General features: G+C 38.2%; 1 protein-coding gene across 8 annotated transcripts in view; it reads left to right on the top strand.

Moving 5' to 3' along the window:
• The window catches only part of LOC106072418 (uncharacterized), a 241,028-nt gene extending 218,336 nt beyond the window's left edge, over positions 1-22,692 (top strand). For all 8 annotated transcript variants that reach the window (XM_056013467.1, XM_056013469.1, XM_056013468.1 and 5 more), the window contains 9 exons: positions 6,339-6,429; positions 6,852-6,941; positions 8,200-8,373; positions 9,740-9,859; positions 10,759-10,908; positions 11,583-15,611; positions 16,698-17,687; positions 18,116-18,227; positions 19,309-22,692. In XM_056013467.1, the coding sequence (XP_055869442.1) occupies positions 6,339-6,429; positions 6,852-6,941; positions 8,200-8,373; positions 9,740-9,859; positions 10,759-10,908; positions 11,583-15,611; positions 16,698-17,687; positions 18,116-18,227; positions 19,309-20,678 (7,126 nt within the window). In that variant the 3' untranslated portion in view covers positions 20,679-22,692. The remainder of the gene's footprint in view (positions 1-6,338; positions 6,430-6,851; positions 6,942-8,199; positions 8,374-9,739; positions 9,860-10,758; positions 10,909-11,582; positions 15,612-16,697; positions 17,688-18,115; positions 18,228-19,308) is intronic.
• The last annotated feature ends 428 nt before the right edge of the window (positions 22,693-23,120 follow it).

Raw genomic sequence — 23,120 nt, 5'->3', positions numbered from 1 at the left:
TACACACAATCGGAGCTTGACGAATGGAGTCCTATGTACTTCTCGGAGACTACAAATGATCTTAAGAATCTCTGACTGACCGTGTAATAAAGGAGTTTTAAAATCTCTTTGCCCTAGACTTGCTGAAAAGCATCCTCTTTAATGAATTGAGTTACATAAATTCCCAGGCGAAGTCCTCAAAGTATTATAGATGTTTAGCAAATCGCTTCTGACAACATGCTAATGACCCAGGGCCAACTTTTATCTTTGCTTAATTTGGCGAGGTCTGGAGGTGAAGCATGACGGGAAAGAATCAATACCGAGATATGTAAAGCGACTTTCTTAATGGCCTGACTGAGTTGATCTAGACAGATAGAGATCGATAAATCAATCAAGATATAGGAGAAAAGGGGGGTGGTGGGATGGGAGTGTGTGGAAGCTTGATGATTTTGTGGGCTAAATATAGATCTAGATGTCATCATAATGAAGTAGAAGAGCAATGTTGGGGAAAAAAGGGTGGGGGGTGGGGGAGAATATTATTTGAAAGTAGAAAAAAAAAAGCCGGAAAATTGAAGAACAATGTAGTCGATAAACTTAATCGAATTACTATAAAATTTTGAATTGATTTATTGAAATTAGTATATCTCGCTGTGTATTTGCCTGTGACTAGTGTGTATATTGTTACGTATTGGACTAGTGTGTATATTGATATGTATTGGACTAGTGTGTGTATTGGTATGTATTGGACTAGTGTGTGTATTGATTAGTAAGTGTACGTGACTAGTGTGCATATAGATGTGTATCTGTCTGTGACTAGTGTGTATAGCCCTATAGATGTGTATTTGTCTGTGACTAGTGTGTATAGGCCTATAGATGTGTATTTGTCTGTGACAGTCCCCCATGTTGCAGTAGTGTAAACTATGAATTGTCTTGTTGATATATCTAGTAGCTGCTGCGTACGATGAAGGGGTTGAATGCTGTTGGAGATTGCTAGTATAAATGATAGTCAATACAAGATCTTTAGTTTTATTAAGTAAATTTCTTCACACACACACTCTCTCTCTCTCTTTGTTCTGTCTGCCTCCGTCTTTCTCTCTGTCTCTTTTTCTCTCTCTCTCTGCCTCCTTCTGTTGTCTGTCACTCTCTGTCTTTCTGCTTTTCTCTCGATTTAAAACACTGCGTGTGTGTGTGTTGCATTTTTTAAAACTCAAAATCTCAATTCTAAATTAGATCTTTTTATTTTTTCTATGAATCATGTGTTGTTACATTTTTATACAACTTTTTGCTAGTCTGTTTGTGTATATTTCTAAAACTTTTTTATCTGCTACTTTAAATCTTTTATCCTTGAAGGTTACTTTCTCCAGTGTATAAATACAAGTAGTCTCGAATTTCTTTCTAGCCTTCCCAACCTGTGTTCCGCTTGTTTGGATGGATGAATTTGTACACACCTCACAGTCTCTTAGTAGACTTCCCAACCTGTGTTCCGCTTGTTTGGATGGATGAATTTGTACACACCTCGCAGTCTTTTAGTAGACTTCCCAACCTGTGTGTCGCTTGTTTGGATGGATGAATCTGTACACACCTCACAGTCTTTTAGTAGACTTCCCAACCTGTGTGTCGCTTGTTTGGATGGATGAATTTGTACACACCTCGCAGTCTTTTAGTAGACTTCCCAACCTGTGTGTCGCTTGTTTGGATGGATGAATCTGTACACACCTCACAGTCTTTTAGTAGACTTCCCAACCTGTGTGTCGCTTGTTTGGATGGATGAATCTGTACACACCTCACAGTCTTTCACTCTCTTTCTAGCTTGCTCTTTCTATGTTTTTTTCTCTCTCTCTCTTGCACGATTACTCTCTCGTTCTTTCTTTATGTAGCTCTCTCTCTCTCTCTCTCTCTCTCTCTTGCTCTCTCTCACCCCCCCTCCGTCTTATTTAACCCCAATCCCATCTGTTATTTCTTCCATTATCTGTTCGTCCCCCTCTAGACCTTTCTCTCTCTCTCATAACCCCATTTCCTGTCTACCTCCAGACATTTCTCTCTTCTGTCTATCATGGCGATCTCCTGGGAGATAAAAAGTAAATAACTGGACAAATCAATAACACCTAACCATCAAGCTGGACTGTCCACTCGGCGAATGACCAACCCGTTCCGCCCCCCTTCTCTCTCATCCCTCTGACATAACTCTGATCCAAGCAACGGCTTCCCCCCCCCTCCCGTTTTATTTTTGACTTTTTTTTTTCGTCTAAGTTTTACTCTTTTTTTTACTCCTCCTTTCTCTTCTTCTGTCACTCCTCCCATCAACTTAATGTCCTCTTGTCGCACTCCTCACTCTGGAAGCTTCCTCCTCTTGTAAACGTCACCTTTCCCTCCCTGTGAGTCTTAATTAAACGTCTTCTTCTCCTCTTTATGTACAGTAAGATGTGATCAATAACTAGGAGGAATCTATGTGTGGTGTTGGGGGGAGAGAGAGTCCTGTATCTGAGGCTTAATATGCGGGCCTGCAGGGGGTCCAAAAAGATTTTCTTCATTAGTAGAGTATTTCCTTTTTTCTTCTTTTTTTTTCGTTATCTAGAAGGAAATATTTTCTTTCGGCCTCTGTCTGGTTCATTTGGCCTCCAAATAGTTCATAAATGTATGAACTCAACATCATAATGACTTATTATCTCTTAACTTTTCTATTAGCTCATGCTTCAACATTACCTTTCCCACTCTTTCCTTCTCATCCTCTCTCTCTCTGTCTCTCTCTCCCTCTCTCTCTCTCTCTCTCTCTCTCTGTCTCTCTCTCTCTTTATCTCTCTCTTTGTCTCTTTCTCTCTGTCTCTCTCTCTTTGACACTCTCTTTGTCTCTCTCTCTTTGTCTATGTCTCTCTTTCTCTCTCTCTCTCTTTGTCTCTTTTTCTCTGTCTCTCTCTCTTTGTCTCTCTCTCTTTGTCTCTTTCTCTCTCTCTCTCTCTCTCTCTCTCTTTGTCTCTCTCTCTCTTTATCTCTCTCTTTGTCTCTCTCTCTCTTTGTCTCTTTCTCTCTGTCTCTCTCTCTTTGTCAATCTCTTTGTCTCTCTCTTTTTGTCTCTCTCTCTCTCTTTGTCTCTTCTCTATGCTCCCCTCTCTCTCTTTCTGTCTCTCTCTGTCTCTCCCTCTCAATCACTCTGTGTCTCTATCTCTGTTTCTCTCTCTGTGTGTCTCTCCCCCTCTCTCTCGGTCTCTCTCTTTTACTTTTCCCTCTCTTTTTTCTCTCTCTTACACTCTCTCTACCTCTCTCTCCCTCTACATATTGTTAAAATTAAATACACATTTCTAATTCTATTTTGTTAGTAATATAACCTTCTGACAAATAATTCTATTCCTTCAAGAATTTCTCTGACACCCTAGTCATAACAATATCCTTATCTAATTGTTAGTGTTAATTAGAGATTTTAAACTCTAATAAGACATCGATTTTTTCTCTAATTAAGCTAACTCGTCCCAGGTAGGAATAACACTTGAAAATTAAGCTTTATTAACCTCTTTCCATGTGTTCCGTTCGGATTCTTCCCCCCTCACTAAATTGGCAAAGTTTGGCTAATTGTCAATCATACCCTCTTAGAATGACCCAATTTAATTGACCTCAACAACCAAAACAAAGCTTATTTAGGGGAAGATAACCAGGCCCGACCTTAGACATAGGCAAACTAGGCAGCTCCCCTAGGGCCTCTGATTGGTGGAGCCTCGAACAGGACTCAAAATATTTAATTTTGTTTACAGAAAAAAAAATTGCGAAACATGGATCAAATCTCAAAGAAAACCGAACTCTTTGGCTCTAAGTCTAGGTGTAAGTCTCTACTATGATTCAAGGTTTATTCACAGATGTTTAGATTTACTTGTTAGACTACAGTAAGAAGACCATTGTTTCTTCCTTTTGGTGAAATGTTAAAACGTTTTTTCTAGCCTGTTGATCCTGCGTCGTCCAAGAAACACATTTGGTCTATCGGTGCTAAATGAATTTAACATTTGTGGACGGTCTTTAATTCCTTTTGCATTTTTCGGTTTTAATTTTCGTTTTTCTTTTTTAATTTGGCGCCACCCTTTTCAATTCGCACAGGGCTTTCCCATTCGCTTCAACTAGGCCCCCAAAGTTACCCAGGCCGGCCCTGAGTTAACCCACTATAAGCAACACCCCTATAAGGCAGTGAGGACCAACTTAGAAGACGATACTATTATGTGGCATAAGACAGAAAAAAAAAAGCTTACAGCTCAGAAGCAAAAAATCTGGCCACATGAAGTGTTAAGTAGCAACGAAAGCGTATTGTTGTAAGATTTATTTATTTTGTTACACTAATCGTTTTCAAAACTTTTCTTTAAGATGATTAAAATGTCTCTTTCTGTAAAGTATGCTTCACTCTCTCTCTGTTCTCTGTCTGTCTCTACCTCTATTACCTTTTCTTGTTGAGCTACTATTTGATCTCCAGTGTTTAGTCAGCTTTACCAGTCTTTTTCTAAGTCCCAGTACCACATCATTACCCCCCCCCCTTCTCTCTCTGCCTGGCTTACTAGTATATTCGATCTTCCGACCCTCCCCCCTCCTTAAACAGTACTAGTCTCAGTTATCGTTCCTCCTGCCCCCCCCCCTCCCAAAAAAAAAGTAAAAAAAAAAAGTTCAAAGCCCCCCCCCCCTTTTTTTTTTCTTCTCAAACGTAATCTCTTTGTTTTACTCATTCGCCTTCCCCCTCACCTCCCCGGCCATGAACTTTGTTTCTCCTTTTTTTCCCCCCTCATTCATCTCTTCTTGTTTGTACGTCATTTTCAACACGGGCGTCTTTTCCAGCGTCTAACAAGTTGCCTTTGATCTTCATGCTTGAAATCGCGCCCCCTACTGGTCACTTCTGTTTGAGGACCACTTTGAATTTTTTCCCCCTTCGTCACCAATAAATTACCTCCTCCCTCACCCCTCCCCCACCCATAAAAATTTTTACTCCAAAAGGATATTACCAGATGCCGTGAAAATAGCAAGAAATTTTAGGAAAAATCGCTGCAGAATTTTATTTTTCTAACTTTTATATTTGTTTCTTTCTCTCTTGATCTGGATTGCTCGATTGGTAAGGTTCAGTCCGAGGCGTGGCTTACTATTGATCTTAGAGCAGACGACAGCTATCGGTATTAATGGCGCCAATTCCTGCATTGTTTATTGCTGTTCTCGTCTGGCAACTGATTAGCAACAGTTCTTTTTTTTTCTAACTTAAATGGAAGCCAGTCTCTCGCTTTAAGTCCAATTGGGAACCTTGTCTAAATATACTTTTAGTTTTCTGTTTGCATTCACTTTTTCGAGGGAGAAACAGTTCACTAACTCACTAACCATTTAAAAAATTGTTTATTAAATCTGGAAAAAAAAAAGGAAAAAATGACTGAATTCACAAAACGAATTTCTTTCTTTGAGTAAGTTAAAATATTTATTTATATATGGTATTTTTGTGCATTTTTTTTATATTACATCATTCGAAAGAGAAAAAGGGCTTTCACGTCTATCCTGTCCTAGGCCTCGACTTAATTAAATCCGACTCGCTGTTGGAAGCGCATGTGTAGCTCTAAATCTAGGTCAGTACTGTGCGTCAACGTGTAAGCTGATGTTATTTAGTTTTGATTGGCTAAGTGGATAATAGAAAAGGCGCGTAATTTCGTATTTAATGATCATTCACATCAGATTGATTTGTGGCATGCGGCTAGAAGACAATCGACTTGGGATTGCTGGCTTGGTCTGTTTATTGATTGTGACCTCCTCCCCACCCCCCTCCCCCGCTTTTCACATTTACGGCTAAGTATAATGCCGACAATTATTTCCCGCCAAATATTGCAGTTTGGTAAACTGGCAGACTAGAAGGCTAGCATTTAAACATTGATTGTCAAGCTACTTAAACAGTCGCAAACGTTTTACTGTTTGAAGGTCGCAACTGTTAGATTTAAACTGTTAGATTTAAGCAATTCATAGAAATAAGTAGAATCTTTTAAAACGTCTGCCTACACAGAGGAGATATTTTTTTCCTCGCTATTTGTTATGAGTGTGTGTGTTGTCCAGCCCAACCAAAAACAGTTGTAGGCGTATTAATTTCTTAGTACTGTTAGGCGCTTCCGCGCTGAGTCGTATGTCTCCATGATACTGTGTGTGTATTTATGAACAAAAAACGTAGAATGATATTAATACACTTGACTTAAGGAGGGGGGAGGACACCCCCACTAAAAGTAATTAGTTAATAAATTTTTATAAGGAGAAGATAAACCTTGCAATATTAAGAGATAAGGCAGCGACTGAACGGTGCTCTCCCTTCCCTCAATGTAAGCTATGTTGTACATAAAAGTATTAGATATATGTTTCGTGTTCTGTTGCAGGATGGAAGAAATGGTGGCCAATATGTTGCAGTACAAAGTAAAGATAGATCAACTGAAACAGGAGAATGCTAGTATGAAGACGTCCTACGAGGTAGTCTACTTTGTTCTGGTAGGGTTTAAAAACTTTGAGTGAATGACTTACCAGCAGTTCCCCTCCCCCTTTTCTGATCCCAGGGAATTGTCTCTTGTTGAAGGAATCAAGTAACACACCAAACAAAAATCAAAATTCTTACAACCAGAATTTAAACATATTTTTTTTTATATAGGCCTAATTCTCCTAAGTCTATTTTTCTTTGATGGGTCTTCAGCATCTTATGATTGTGACATAGCTCCACAGTTGTGAAATTAATGCAATAGTTCAGTACAATGATACCGTAATGTTGTAAATAGTATTCATTGAAGTGTGTAGTTCTTAAGTAGCAACAGCTTTGAGAATTCTACTGACTCAATTTTAAATGCTCCCCAATAACTTTTAACAGAATGATCGAACTAGGTTCTTGTATTTTTCTACAGAATAACCTGCAGAAGTATTGCAGTCACATCAGCTCTCTGGAGAGGGACAATATGCTGCTGAGGAACCAGGTCAAGAAGATGGAAGCACAGGTATTTTGTACCGCTGTAAACTGTAAGGCCTTATACCAGCGGTTCTCAACCTTTTAAGCTCGGCGACCCCTTTTTACAATCCCCCACTCTGCCGCGACCCCCCCCCCCCCCCGACACACACATACAGCAATAGAAGAGTAGGCAATAACAATCCATAGTTTCGATGGTCTTAAGCGACCCCTGGAAAATGGTCAATCAACCCCCAAGGGGATCGCAACCCACAGGTTGAGAAACCCTGCCTTATACCTTTAAAAAAAATTGAAGTGCGCTATGGTCCAATCTCCTTTGTGAACCAGTAGGGAAAAAGATTCGGCGCTGTCTTTAGGCGCTTAGTAAACACAACTCTACTTGTGTCTGGATTCTCAGCAAAAGAAAAAAAAATTAAATAATCCTTTTGTTCTAAGGAATTGTCTTCGAGTTTGAATATTAATTAAGAAGTAATATGGACATATGGCCTCCTTCAGTCGCGAAAGGATTATGGATCATCTCATGGAAATGAGATGAATGCTTGGGCATTCATTAGCTATGGCCGAACGAAGTCGCCCACACAGCAGTTCCCACACACACACATCTGATCTATCCAAAGAAACGACAAGTGTCGATACAGGTTGGGATCAGCGGCCTCCCAGGTTCTGCCAGGGGAAGGGGGGTATCACTGAGTACTGCAAGCTGAAGGGTCGCCGGCTGACTCCCGAAGCCTTTTCTTAATTTAGATATAGCTGCAAGGCAGCAGAGGATTGAATACACAGTTTTCCTTCTTCTAGATGGGTAGCCAGCCCGAAGCTTACTACTTTAGGCGCCATTTGCCAATTCTTCTGTAGGTGATAAGGATTTCGCTAAGTGACATATATGAACTACTAGGCCTACTGTAATTATCAGTACAAACCGTTAGTAGTTCAAATTTGGCTGTAAAACTTTTCTGCGCCAAATTGTTTGACATAAAATCAAATTTGGTAATACTTTTATTTTAATTAGTTGCCACATTGGACAGATAGATATATATCTAGTACAAAACAGATAGTAATAGGATAATTAAAACAATTTAAACTGGAAACAATAGCAAACTTAGGTCATAATATTTTATAAATATTTCGTACTGCTCAGGAGGCATATATCAAAAAAATTCTAAAATTCATAAATGTCTCCAGTGTTTGTTAGATTTAAGAGAAAAAAATATCTTCAAGGAAAAATATTTGTATTCCACACTGTCATTGATATTTTAAAACCTCGTCAAGCAATTTATCAATCCATCTGGCAGGTACATGGCAAGGGAGATGAGCGTGATAAGACAAAACTCTTGTTGGAGAGATTAAAAATGGTGGAGGCCGAGAATAGCTCCCTTGTCTTGGAGAACGAGCAACAGAGACAGCAGTATGAGAAATGTCTGGATGAAATAGCCAATCAGGTGGTCCAAGCTTTACTGGCCCAGAAGGTGAGACTTTTTTTTTTTAGTTAAGATCTAGATCTAGCTATGTCATGTTGAATGTTCACTTAAATAGATATCTATTTATTTCACTATTTGTCTAATTTGTATTTCCTCTTTTAGTCTTTACTAACTACTAAGTTAGACTTACTATGACTTAGTACTTACTTACTGTTAGTAGTGTTAGTAATGTTACTCACTGTCTTAGTAAGTTAGTACTCTAGTCTTAGAAAGTCTTACTCTTAGTCTTACTCTTGTCTTACAATTATAAATTAATGCAATTTGAATAACCAATAATGGCAAAACTGCCACCCAACACTCAAACTCAACAGTCTCAACAGAGTTTGACCAGACAATGACTTGAATGAGACATTCTGAGAATGATTCTCTCAATTTGTATCATACATACTTTTTAAAGTTTTTACATTCATAGATGATATTTATAGATCTAGATTAGATAAATCTATCTTACAATCACTACTATCAGTAACTATCTAGATTCAAGATCTAGAATCTCATTGATATTAGACAATCTAGATCTAATCATTATTGGGAAAGTAAAGAAAAGTTTTTTTTATAGACTAATTGTCATTGTGCTCTATAAAAAATTGTCCAAAAGCCAAAAGAAATAGATCTAGAGATCTAGACTAGATGTCTTGATCTAGGTCCGTTGTTACATTGTTGTTACATTGTTACTTGAATCATTGTAGACAAGTGAGCACTCAATCTACCACTTGAGAGACTTAAGAGACTATTATCATCAGGTCTGCTTTATAAACCAATAACAGGCCTGAAAAGAAAATCTTGCCTATCTATATATCTATTTGATTTTTACTTGAGAATGAAGGTAATAGATGTAATGTTAACTCTGGGATGAGTCATGAAACTGTGAGACACATTGTCAATCAAAGTTACTCATGCTAGACACATATACATGCTAGACACCTACCTGCTAGAGCTGCTGATCAGTGGTACAGGTGTTGCCAGGGGATATCTCTGACTTAACTTAGGTGTTAGTCTCAGTTTGAACAGCCAGGTTTGGGGTAACAGTCAACACACACTGAACTCTTGCTTGATTGGCTGGAATATTGATCAGTTTCTTTTAACCTAAATGTTTTGAAACGGATTGTAAAACGTCCTCATAAATTAATGAAAGCTATTTAATATGTCAGGCACAGTTTAGTGTTTACTGTTTATTTTCTTAATTTGATAGTTTTATGCTGTAACTGAGCAAATATATTTAATTTTTATTTTGACTTGCCAGAATTTATGTGTGAAATGTTGAGAACTTTCTGTTGACTGTTTTCTTCAACGTTTTTGATTTTGTTGACTTCAGTGATTTGTTTTTTATACTTTGAATATACTTTTGTTGTAGACATTGCGAGAGGAGTGCTTGAAGCTACAGACAAGAGTTCAAGATTTGGAACTACAGAATAAACATTTAAACACAATGTTTAAACACAGGCTACGAATCACCTCAGACTCTGTCTTACAGGTTGGTATTTATCTTGATGCCAATATGGTAAAGTTTTGTATTATTTAAATAATTGTTTTTCCATGTGTTGCTGCTGTGTTGTCCCATAGATGTCAAGTACAATGATAGTACATGTCAGTAGTTGGAAAACTTGTTGTTGGTGTTAGTTAATTTATTCACTACACACTCAACATATTGATGCTTTGGAATTTGGCTCGCATAATTTTATGCAGTGCAAAATGAAAGTAATATATTCCATTTCTTGGACATTTTACGGGCGTGGAGCAGATTTGTATATTAGAGTTAAACAAATGTGCCGATGTGAATGTTTATAATAATTCATAGTTTGACCTTCAACATCTGGAAAATATGTAAATTTAATAGATTTAAGGTAAAGATTCTGAAAATTTGAATAAATGTATCTTGTACTACAGATTGCTAAATAACTAAATGAATATATTTTGTTTAAAATTGCATTATATAGCACATCTTTCATGCTATAAGATTGTCCAATGCGATGTAGTATAATCTCTTTAAGGACATGTAAAGTATGAAATATGGTTCCTGTGCTTCCTTTAGCAAGACTAACTGCTATAGCAGGCCTCAACACTGACCTACTATGTTGCCACATCACAGGTCGCAATGTCAGATTGGTCTAAACTGCCCACTGGTTGTGTCGCAGTAGGTCAGTGTTGTGGCCTACTATGATGATTGGACTCGCCATTAGGCACTCTGCAAACACAATTCAGCCACACAGTTTACAATTTTAAGGTTAAGAGATCATCATAGCTAATCATGATGGCTGGCTCCACAGTGAGCGTCTGGTGTTTTCATTTCAATTTTATGTCATTGCTTATTAACTTAAGTTTTCAACATTATTTTAATCAGCTATCACTCACTGTGCTCACAATTTTTTGCAGGTTCAGCACACTGCATGTATCACAACAAATCAGTTGTGTCGCACCACTGTCACAGAGAGTGCCAGTGGAGACGCAGACATCATGCCAGGGGACATGACCCTGGAATTTCTCAACAATGCAGAGTCCTTACAGAGTATGTGCAGTGAACTGGTAAGTTGTTCTGCTTGGTGGATCAATTGCCCAATGTGGTTGTGATGAAAAAACTGTTTTTGTTCTTGTTTAGTTTTAGTGACAAAATGTTTAGTTAGAGAAAATTAAAGATCTATGTTTATAATGTTGAATCAGTCACAAGTTTGTGAAATACTAATTGTTCTGATAATTCTCCTGTCACCATGTTTAAAATAGTAAACTACATTTTTTTAACAAAAATTATTTTGTTCCATCATTACATGGGTTGCATACTTCATTTTTTTTTAATTAGATACCCAGATTAGAATAGTTTAGGATTTACTTTAAATAAATAAATGAATATTTCATTTGAAAGTATTGTGGGAGTCTTACATAATTTACCTTTTCACATAAAAAATTAATAAATTATTTTGTTATGTTAAATCTTTAGATAAATTTACTTTTTTTATTCTTCAATAATGCAAAGTAATTTTGACATTTTACTAATACACTTGTACTGATGAAATAGTAATGTATCATTTAATGTATTAATTTCATTTTTTTTTTTTTTGAAATACTTTTCTATTAACTTAAGGCCTATCAAGCAACAATTTTATTTAAAAAAAATAAAATTTTATTCTAAACTTAATAGTGATTAAAAACATATGATAACTAGTTTTGTTTTGATGATTTTAGATTTTTTTTCTCTTGTTTAGATTGGTGATGACAGCCCAGGGAAACCTCAGCTTAGCTCCCCACCTCCTTGGCTGAAGGAAAAGTTAAACGCAGCAGGTGGTGACACCAGTCCTAGCTCCACAGCATCCTCTGCTTCTACTGCAAGTCCTGGCAGTCTCGAGGGCAAGGACGTTACCATGCAGACAAAAATTGAAACAGAATTCCCAGTCAATAACTCCAGCCCGAAGATGAAACACATACGTGTCATTTCCAGCCGGACTCGGAGCTTAGAGCGGGAGTACATGCGGTCATCTTGCTGGCAGCAGCAGAGAGACAGGGGTGAATACCGCAGTCGGAGAGGATCGGAGACAGAGAAGAGTGGCCTCTCTCACACCAGCCTGAAACAGTCTACCTCAGCTGATGCTATAAGCCACTATGGCATAGGGAACAAAGTATCGTCTTCATTTATTTCCAGCACTTCTTCTCACGATCGTCTCGCTCCGCAGAGTCTGCTTCAAACCCTTCCGACAGACAGCGGCCCTGCTGTTCTACTAGCAGGGGCAGACTTTAATCACAAAAGCTTTGAGGCTTTCAATAAAAACTTTGAAAAACTTTTAGCCAAAAGTACTTCTGAAGATAAAAATACCACACCACAAATACCAGCATTACTTAGCCAAGGGGAGCAACTGACAGGCAACCAATCAAAATCTTCCAAAAAGCAAACTCCTCCAAAGAAAAATTTCATAGGTAAGAATTCTGAAAAGGTTAAAGATGACATACATACTAAAGCCAAGAATTCAGCCCCTTTACGGAACCCCTTCTCAGATATTCAGAGAACACCAAAGTCTCCCAGCAATGCCACCACCGGTCAGTATTATTATTATGATTACAGTGATGAAGACAGTGACTCCCGGCCTGTCTCCAGGGACTTCAGCACAGCATCAACCATGTCCCTGAATGAACTTTTAGACAGCAGCTTGGAAGGAGAGGTTGCCATTGATGATGACTTTTTTTCTGACTGGTCCTCTGTGTGCTTTTCTCCAAGGAACAGAATAGAGAACATGTCTGGTGTGGCCATATCCAATCAGGCCATGCAGTCCAGGCTGACATCCACATCAGGCTCCAGGTCCACATCCTCTTCCCCTGAAAATCCTGGCATGTCTGTTCAAAATAAAAAAGACGGTCGATGCAAAGTTTCTCCCAGAATTCATCCATCAGCCCAAAATTCTGAAGTCTCTCAAGGATGTGATACGATGATAGATTCCAGCTCCACATCCAGCTCATCAATGACAGGGCCTAATTCTCTTTCCATGCATCCAACAAAATCAAAACTTAGTGACAATGTTACTAGAACTCAGGTATCAGTTGAGGTTCACTCTGAAAGTCAGGCAAAGTTTCTCCCTTCACCGTCACCATCTCCTAACCCAAGCCAGAAATCAGACCTTGGGTATGGAAGTAAAAGCAGCCATTCTCAGTCTTCTTCCTCCCCCTCCCCAGCCCTTTCTCAGCGTGGTGCCCCTCCTTGGCTTCACAGCACTAAAGACCCACATTCTTTCACCAGGAATGAGCTCCTGTCTCTTGTCATCAATAAAGACCCCATGGGGAGCCCCAAAAATGCTGCTGCCAGCTCATTGAGCTCTTCACAGAGCCCAAAGCTGGTTCGCCCAGGGCAGCTAATCCTGGCCCCGCAAGATAAAAACTTCACCTTTCAAGGGTTCAGCTCTACCAGTTCAACTAGCTCAGAAGACAGGTCACCACTGAAGATGTTTGAGTCTAAACATAACAGTGATATGAAATCTTCTGTAATAGAAGTGAAGAAAGATGGCACATTTGTCCATCCATCTCAGTCTCTTGTAGATAGCAGCAGCGACAACAGTAGCAGTGTACCAGGAAGTCCACTCAGCCCTTTGAAAAGCCCTCTTAAGCTTCCGCCTCCTGTAGCTAAAAAGCCAATGCGAGCCGTAAAGCCAGAAGCCAGAGCTCCTCCAAACGATAACATTGATAAACCATTGGGCAGTAAGAACAACATTACCGTTGGCTACGTATTCCATGATGGCCAACCTTTTCCAGGACATTCCGTGTCTCACTCAATGGATAACTTCATTAAAATGGCTTTGAAAGAATCAAAGCACACTTCAACGCACACAGGCATGGATAGTGGCGGGAGCTCCATTCAAACAAAATGTCAGTCTTCAGACTCGAGTTTTGAAAATCTTAAGGTGGAAAGGTCGGGCAGCAAAGATGATGGTTACTCCACCATGTCCTCAGACATTCACCCAGAGGTTCTTGAGAAGTTCAGTGACACACTGACCAGAAAGTTTTCCGAGGCAGAAGCTGAGCAGTTTAAGAACACCCTGAGGTACACAGGACATGAAGTGGATGTGTCACACGTCTTCGATAGACAGCATTCCGATTTGACCGTGCCGAGCCGAGATAGATCTTTTGACTTTACCAGCGACCCCGACTCAGCATTGGAGACCTCAGTCCACAGCACCGCGGAAATGGTGACCAGCTCCTCCTCACAGATCTCTACTTCCAGTAGTGATTTCCCTTTAAGCCCTTGCACTTCCAAAGTGTCCAAAATTGCCAAACTTTTTGACTCTGAAAATACTAAAGTGAATTTCATTCATGGAGCAAGCAGTTCTCTGCAATGTAATTATTCTGTCCCTCAGAGCACTAAAGGGGCGGGTAATCTAATTACTACTTCCCCTGTCTCACCAAATGCGATCATCTCTAGTTTTCAGCAGCCGGAGAGCCCCAGAAGGTTAGCCAATGAGTTTCATAAAAACAGTAGAACTTCTAACATTTCCATGAATTCTGTGAAAACAACTCCGGGGTCTCCTAAGTCTGTGAATAAAAATGTTAGCTGTGCCAAACTAGTGACAAGTGGTTCTCAAAGTGGGATTCCTGTTCTTTCAATGGGAAAAAAGTCGGTGGAGGTGAAAGCTTCAAAACCAGATTCCCCAGTCCCCATGTGTTTAAGCATCAAACGTCTTCCTAAAGGATTTTATAGTTCAAATACCACCAGAAATACAGTTAATCCTGTAGAAAAACAAGTTTCTGTTCAAGATTCTGTTCAAAGTACCACAGGTCAAAGTGGCAGTACTGGCCAGGAAACTTCTGAATCACCTCCAGCATGTAAATTGGAGAGGTCCAATCAAGCGGTTTCTAAGCCAGAAAAGTCTGTTGCCATGAGCATTCCTGCGGGTAATTCAGGTCAAAGTGTTCAGTCTATTAACTCTGTTGTAAGTAAAGTAACTAAAGAGAGTACCCTTCAAACCAAGAATCAGCTCCTTTGTGCTAGCAACAGATCAAACAATGTAAGCAGCATTAAATACAAAGTTCCAGCTGGGGTCAGTAATGTTGATCCCAAAGTCGTTTCAGGTAGCCTTTCGAACATAAGAGATGAAACAGTTCAAGTATCTGCCTCTAAGACGCCTGGTGTTTCAGCCTCAAAGTGTGAGTCGGCTGAATCGCAGAGGAAACGCCCATGTGTGGTTCTAACAAATCAATTTTATCAACAGTTCTCTTCTGATTCTGACACAACTGAAGAAGAGAAAGATTCCCCTCGTTTCATTCCTTCCCAGAACAATGTTTCTGAGTCATCATCCCCCCATACGAGTTTAAAGATAATAAACTCTTGTTCTGGAAGCAGAGCTCTGGCAACAGATCCTAGTTCTGCTTTGACCAAATTTAAAGCTGAGAGTTGTGCATTGGCAGCATCAACATCTATGCAAAATAATCGCTCCTCTGATCATCTGTCTTCCTTTGTCTACCAGCAGCTGAGCCAGTGCCAAACCAACCACCCCTTACCTCAACCATCGAATCAGTTCCCTTCTAAGAGCAGCATTAAAGTTAAACTCACTCACAGCCTTCGCAGATCCAAATCTGAACAATGCCTTAGCACAAAACAGAAGTGTCGTTCTGGACAAAGGGAGGGGTCCCAATGGGACAGTGGAAGAATTCTTGACAGGTCGACCTCAATGACAGAGCTGGATCGCTTGAATTCTGTATCTATTCATCAGCACAGCGGACCATACGGTTGGCTGATGTGGGATTCATCAATTGAGGTAAATATTTTGTAGCACATTTTAGTTCGATCCATAATATTAACATTGATTAAATGATTGATTTGATTTTGATTTTTAACACGGGCATATTTTAGGCCATGTCGTGCCCTATTGATTAAGTAGGTAGGGGTAATTAAATATTGTGATATTGCTTTTAGTTCACTGGAACCCAAACTTGTGTCAGCCAGATTAATTTAAAGGTCTCTTTAATTTTTTTTCTTCTAAAATTATGAGACTTCATAATGACAGTTACCTTTATTCATTCATGCCTTAGTTTTTTTATTTTGAATGTAATCCTTTTTTTTTTTAAACTCTTTCTCTCCGTAATTTTTTTCCACATTTTGACAGAATTCTTCTTTTTGCTCATGACTATCTCATTCCCCTGATATGATTAAGCTTCAATAACTTTTTTATTTGTTATCAAAAAATGTTTTATTTGATATAGAATTAAAGGGGAACACAGGCTCTTTTTATATAACACAAAGTAAAGTTTATAAAATAAATTAATTTAATTTATGAGGTCAAATCAACGATGATATTGTCAATTAGGAGAGAAAGAGTTAAATTTAAACCATTTAGCTGATAAACAAAGAGTTTTACTCAACTTCTGTACCAGTTAGTGACAAATTCTTTTTTACTTTTGGCTGTTGGTTATCAATAACAAAAGTATTTCTCCTATAGCACTTAAAAAAATTGTTAACAGCTTAAATTCTTATTTCAAACCAAATGTTGTGTGGTATAGCTATCCTTGTTTTTAAAGTTCTATTTCAGTGTTTTTATTCATGTTAGTAATTCTATTAGACTGTTTGTCTTCTCTTGCATTTCATTGACATGATACAATATTCTGTTTCTTTTTTTGGGTTTCCATTGAATTTTGTTTTTTTACCCATCACCAATAAGTAAATCTTGTTTAGTAGAGAAACAGAGGCAGTGAATAATAATTATCATAAATGGATTTGTCTTAGTTCATGATCTCCATCATAGTTGTTTCACTGGCTTACAGTCTCATGATTTTAATGATTTTTTGATTGTGATGTTAGAAAAAATGATTATAAATAAATAGATATTTGCTGTTTTTATTTCTAGCCTCAAGATTCTGATAAGCATCATTTTGCATGGGGTCTTCTTCAATCTCCTCTTTCTTCATTCACTGCTTCTAAAACACCAAAGTTATACCCTCAGCACCAGAAGCACCAACCTGGAGTCTACTATCACTACAGCCCGTACCATCAGGCTCTTCGTTTGGACCTTTCAGATGTTACTGAGTTAGATGAGGATGGCTCAGAGCTAGCCACCACTCGTGACTCTCTGGACTCCAACCTGGCACTAAATGAAAGCCCAGGGCTGGGTGTAGAGGAGCAGAAGCGTTTCAACAGCCAGTTTTACAGCCTGTGTAAGGTGGACTCAAACCGCAGTTTGCTTTCTTCTGGCAATGAGAGTAGAGACAAGTCCTCCCTGACCAGCTTAAATGAGATCCTCAGCTGTAAGAGCATTGATGGTGGTGGCGATGTGTGCCATTCAGATGTGGACGATGAGATAGCCCTTCGAGAGTTTGATGAAATCTCACGACAGATTGCTGGCCTGTCTAAAACTGTAGATGAGCTAAACCAGAGCTTGTCAAGCCTAAACAGCGGAGAGTTTGAGCCTACATCACACCATTCCCTCATGTCATCGCCTCGACCTACATCAAGTGGGGCATCTCGGGTGGACGTCATCGATGGCTACCACTGGGTCGAAGATGAGTTCTTTTTAACTTCTTCCAACGGAGAGATTATCATAGGTGGCAGCAACCTTGCCAAAGAGGACTCCTTCAATGACATTTTCGCACAGAATAGTTCTTTCGACCTCAACAGCACTGAGGATGCCACTGAAGAGTTCTACAGAGTACCCCTACACAAAAAATCTGGCCCTCAGATGGATGGGCAGGATGAGATTTTCGCTAGTTCCTGTTTCAACACGGTCAGGGAGAAACATAACTTTGAAGCTGGTGCAATGGACAGTAATAGTAGCAGTGGGAGAAATGAAGGAAGAGGAGAAATGAATGGAGAAGTGGATGTGGTCAAAGGAAATAATGAAGTAAGTACTAGCCAACTATATTCTGAGAATCATACTTTTGATACTACCATATTTAAAAAATTAAAAACCTTATGCTGATTACCAAAGAAAAAAAAAACAAACCTATGTAAAATTTAAATATCCTTTAGACATATTAGACAAAGTTATTGAATAGGGACGTGATTATCTATGCATTGAATGCTATGGCATATTATGAAGTTTTTCTTATCAAAGAATAAAATTAACAAAAGAGATTAAGGTTATGGTTCCTCATTAAAAAAAAACAAAATTCTTTTGTCATTTATTGTATTTATCTTTTAAATATAATTGAATATTTTAAGATCTTTTAACAAACATTCTGAATTTAGATTTTTTTTTTTCAATCTAGAAACAAAACTTCAGTTTGAATTAAATTTTTAAATGTTTTTATTTCATTCTTTTCTCAACAGGTTTGCAACCAAAATGAATTTTTCAGTGGGTCTAACAATGATAGTGATGACAGCCTTGCAAGTGATATTGGATTGGATCATATGATGTGTCAGAGGCTTTTTGGTTGCAAAGGTACAAATAACAAGCCTTGGCCAAGTTATATGTTCTTATGTTCATTTAATTTAATCATAAACAGTTGGTTTACATTTCTTTGAGTATTCCCAAAAAAATATCTCAAGACTTGTATATGTGTCTGTTCCCTCCTCTCAGTTCACTGTTCCCTGCACTAAGATATAAATGCTGTTATAAATGTGTTGAATGGAAATGAAGAATGTTGTCAAAGCAACTAGACAGGATTAAAGCTGTTGATATTAGAAAAGACTTAATAATGCACCAACAATTCTCATTTTGAACCGCACTGTTAGTCTTCTGGCAGAAAAGAGGGCTGTCATGTCTACATCTAACCCCAAAGCCAGCAGTGCAGACACTTGCTGAAGGCAATGATCTGCACCTCAACATGGGCACAAAATAGACCACACCACAAATAGCAATGTTCTGGTTTTAATGCTTTCATGGACATTTGTTATAGTTCTACTTACTGTTCAAAACTTTGTGAGGCATCTTCTTCTTATAATATACAGACGTTACCTCAAAAAAGAAGATGATTATGTCTTATGCGTCATGCTTATAGTCATGCATGCTAGTCAATGACTTACTCATAAAGGAAAAGATTGTTTGCCTAATGCAATCTTAACCTTAATGAGCACACTTGTTTTATATGTTTCAAATGAATCAGTTTGGGGTCTTTCACAAAGGCTGTCCAATAAATTTGAGACCAAAAGGAAATTTACTGCGAAAGACAGAACTTAAATCCGCCAATGACAATTTAGTCTGCACTGCAGAGGTTACAATTAAGATTTTCTTGTCAGAATATTGCACTTCTTAGTATACAGATTTAAAAACAAGCCTTATTATTTATCTGAAGTACTTTATGGTTGTAAGTGCTGGAGATCAAGCAGAGGTATAGGCTCCAGATGTAGTAGTAGCAGGATAGTCATAGTTATGACAGAAAGCTGTAATTGTTTAATCAACGCTACGGCTCAATAATCTTGACATCAATTTTATCACCTGCACTGACAGGCGTTATTTTTTTATTGGATTAAACCCATTATTTTTGTTGGAATATAAAACTTTCCTTTTTTTTTTTTTTCAGATCATATTCAACAGTCTTCTGATTGCAATCCCTCTTTGGACTTGGGCAGACTTTTAAAATGTTTCGCGAACTCTGAAAAGGATGCCATCAATGCTAAGGACAGCACTTCAACCAATGAATGTGCATTTACTGATGCTAAGTCCATTCTCAGAAAGTGGAATCTGGCCCAGAAGAGTGAGGCTCTACAAGACCAAGAGCCTGAGATTTCAGTCTTGGAGAACAATGAAGTTACTGCGCCTGCAAAAGAAACAAGAGATGTGGGAATAGACGCTATGAGCCATTCCCAGCGGTCCCTCAGCACAAGTTTCGATAGTTTCGACCAATCTGTGATCAGTGTTGGCACCTACGATTTTTCTCAGTCAAAGGGAGACAACAGAGAAAAATCTGATGATGTGGATCATCCTTCTCTGAGACTGAAAAGTCAAGAAAATGTCCAAGGTATCAGTTCTGACAGTAAAAGTTGGAATGCAGGTGACGCCACAATCATTTCCCATGGTGGTTGTGAGTCTGGTCCATCCAGCCTGCCATTACTAAATGTCAAAGAGCTGTCTCAAAACAGAGCGATGGCAAAGGAGAATCCTGCCTCCTATTCTGATTTTGTGGCTGACCTGAAAGTTTCTGCTGCCTCCAGTCTTGTCCTACCACCCAAGCTACCTCCTCGCAGCCCTATAATTACCAATGGCAGCTTACATGTTGGTCTTGATAGGGACATTCCACCCCTGCCTCCACCCCCATTGTGTCTAAACAACGAACCATGCCATCATTCTCTACCCTCTTATATTCCTCATTCACAGACAGTTGTACGACCTCATTCTCCATATGTCAACCAGCAGAATACAGCATTATTAGGTCAGAGGTCAAGATGGAACGCTAGGCCTTTAAGTGATTCCTTAATAGTCAAAAACAGATCTCCATGCTCAGCGCCATCCACAGCACCGCCTCTTCCGCCCCGACACCCTCAAATCAGCCAAACACTGGATGGGGGCCCGCGCATGCTTGTGCAGCCTCACCGCTTCCAGCAAGTTGAGACGGAGGAGTGCGGGCTGCCCTCCTTCCAACACTACCTCATAGACAAGCAGAAAGCTTCCTCTACCTCATCTTGCACCTTTCCCAGGCCACGGAGCCACTCTGAGACCTCGAATTCCGTCAACCGCAGCAGCGGTCCCATGGACAGAATGAAAGATGACATGACTCCGTCACGCATACCAAGACGCAAGCTCAAGACCCGCCGAGAGCTGAGCAAGTTGAAGCAAAGCTCAGAAAGATCATCCCTGGAGTCTGGTGCGAGGTCACCTGATACAAGCCTTCCCATTCTTCGGCATAGCCGTGAACTTAGTAGTCCAACAGCTAAAGGTGATTCTAAAGACTAACTGCCAAAAATATAATTGTCTGCATTCTGAATTTACTTACTGAAACTGTCAATTTTTTTTTTTTTTTTTTACTTTGAAAATAATTTTGAATTTTACTAATTTACAACCATATATAATAGTTAAAATCAAAAACTTGTTTAAAATAGCGTTTTATTTATAGCAGTAACGGGAACAGTACCTTGAATATTTTTGTATGTACAAGGAAAAGAAAGGGAATTAACTGCATGCTATTTATTTTTTGTACAGATTATCTTCCCTATTTTCACTTTTAAAAAAAATGCTTTGTTAAAATAATGTGTGTGTGTAAATGTAGTGAAGAGGGGCACCAACTTGTTTTATTCATTGTAAGAGAAGTTCCTTTTAAACAGACAAAAATGTTTCATTATTGCTATTACAGCTGTGTTTTGGACACTGTCTATAGCAACTTGTGTAATATATTGTATACAATCACTGAAAGCAATATGTACACTTTTATCAACCTTGTTCACTTCATGGAATGGTAGATAGTAGACTTTCTATTAATTCTCAAATCATTATGTACCAATGACATTTTATTTAGTGTACTGTCATGTTTGTTGTCTTTGAGTACATTGGAAGTGAAAGCAGACAATCAAAGGATATTTTTTGTTTTTATTTTATAAAAATTATTTTTTTGTGTACAATTTGTATTGTAAGCTTATTTATTTATTTATACCAAACAGATGTCTGTGTAACTTAACTGTTATAAATTTTTTTAAAGATTATTTATATATTAACATTAAAAAATGGCTTTATTAAAATGTTTTAATTTGTTTATAAAATACTATATTAACATTTATTTCTCCTGTTTACTTATTGATGTGCATATAGAAATGTTTTGGACCAGGGAAGATTGAACAGTTTAGTACTGAGTTCTCTGTGTGTAGAGACTTTTATGTTTTTGCTAAATGGTCCACTTTTTGTGTCCCTAATTATATTGAATACATTTGATGATGTGGACATCTGGATGAACTGTAGTTTCAAGAAAGACATTGAAAATAATGAGAAAATGAATTGACTAACAAAGTTGTTTAAAAAACATTAGGATGCATCTCTTTACCAACATTGGATTTTATAAAGCCATTTTGGCAATGTTTTTTTGTTTGTTTTATACAGTTAGCCAGATTTTGTAAGCACTCAAAGCCAAAATTTTGACCTAAGAGGAACAAAAGTATTTTAATGTAACAACTATTAAATAAAATAATAGTGTGACATTTTGTGGTATTGACTTTAAATTAGAGAGGTGTTATTGTATTTTTTTTTTAAAGCAGGAATCGCTGTCATGGGCAGAATTCCATCTCGGGTAATGTTCCGCAGTTGAACAAATATTTATTGTGATGACTTTTTTGTTTTGTTAAGAGTCCATACAATTGTACATTTGTAAGTATTAAATGTGTTGCCATGATTGATTGGAAAGTACTAGTTTTTAATGCTTGTGAGGGTGAAAACTGTGTGAGAAATGAATGTAGTGGTTTGTATGAGGTGAATGTAGTGGTCTGATGGCTGAACTCAATGGTCAAGACCATCTTTAAACTTGTGTCTCATCAATTAGGAATATTGAGGTATATTATGTAACTGAATGTCTAGCTAACATGTATCAAGTCCCTCAATGAGCATGTGTGTTCATGTTATGAACAAACTCCCCAGGTGTATTATATGTAAACTAAACTTGCCTGTATAAATGGTTCGTCTAAGAACTCCACTTTGTACCTGGCCTACTGATCCTAGCTGTGAATTATTTGTAGCATACCTGAACATACATCTTTTTTTTTTTTTTCATATTTAATTTGTTTGGTTTGTTCACAAACTGAGAAACAAAGCTATAAATAGTTGTTTTTTTTCTAATGTTTCTTCCTGATGACTCCATCTTGGATTGTATTCAACAGTCTGCTTTGTTTGCACCCATTTATGTACAAGTTTTTTTTTTTCCTCCTGTTGACATTATTTAGTGAACAGATAAGTGAATATATTGAAGAAATAAACAAATTTGAATTGACCAGTTTTATTATTGCTAACTTGGACTTCAAAATAATATCAAATACATTAATTAATATGAAGATCAATCGAATAACTGAATTGAAACACTGAGAAATAATTGTTTGGGTTACGTAATTTTCTATGGTATCATTTAGCAAGCAGAGGAAGAAGAAAGGTTTGTTGAACGAATGTCTGCTTGCGCTAATGGAGATGTCTTTCCATCTACAGACTCCCAGCACTTTCTCTCAAGCACTGGTTTGAATCATGTTGATAGTCTTGTTACGCTTCTGTTACGTTGCCCTCATCTCTTCGGGCATTTCAATTCGTTGCCAGATCATCGCCCGAATCTCAACTACTCTCAGCTTTTTAGAAGCACCACAATCTTCCCTCTTTATATGTCCATTAGATCCGTCTTAATGCAGGCAGTTTAGTAATAGTCATGTTTAT

Source organism: Biomphalaria glabrata, chromosome 16 (assembly GCF_947242115.1).
Source record: "Biomphalaria glabrata chromosome 16, xgBioGlab47.1, whole genome shotgun sequence".
Taxonomy (NCBI): domain Eukaryota; kingdom Metazoa; phylum Mollusca; class Gastropoda; family Planorbidae; genus Biomphalaria; species Biomphalaria glabrata.
Note: the sequence above shows the minus strand (reverse complement) of the source record. Positions and strands in the feature narration are given on the sequence as shown.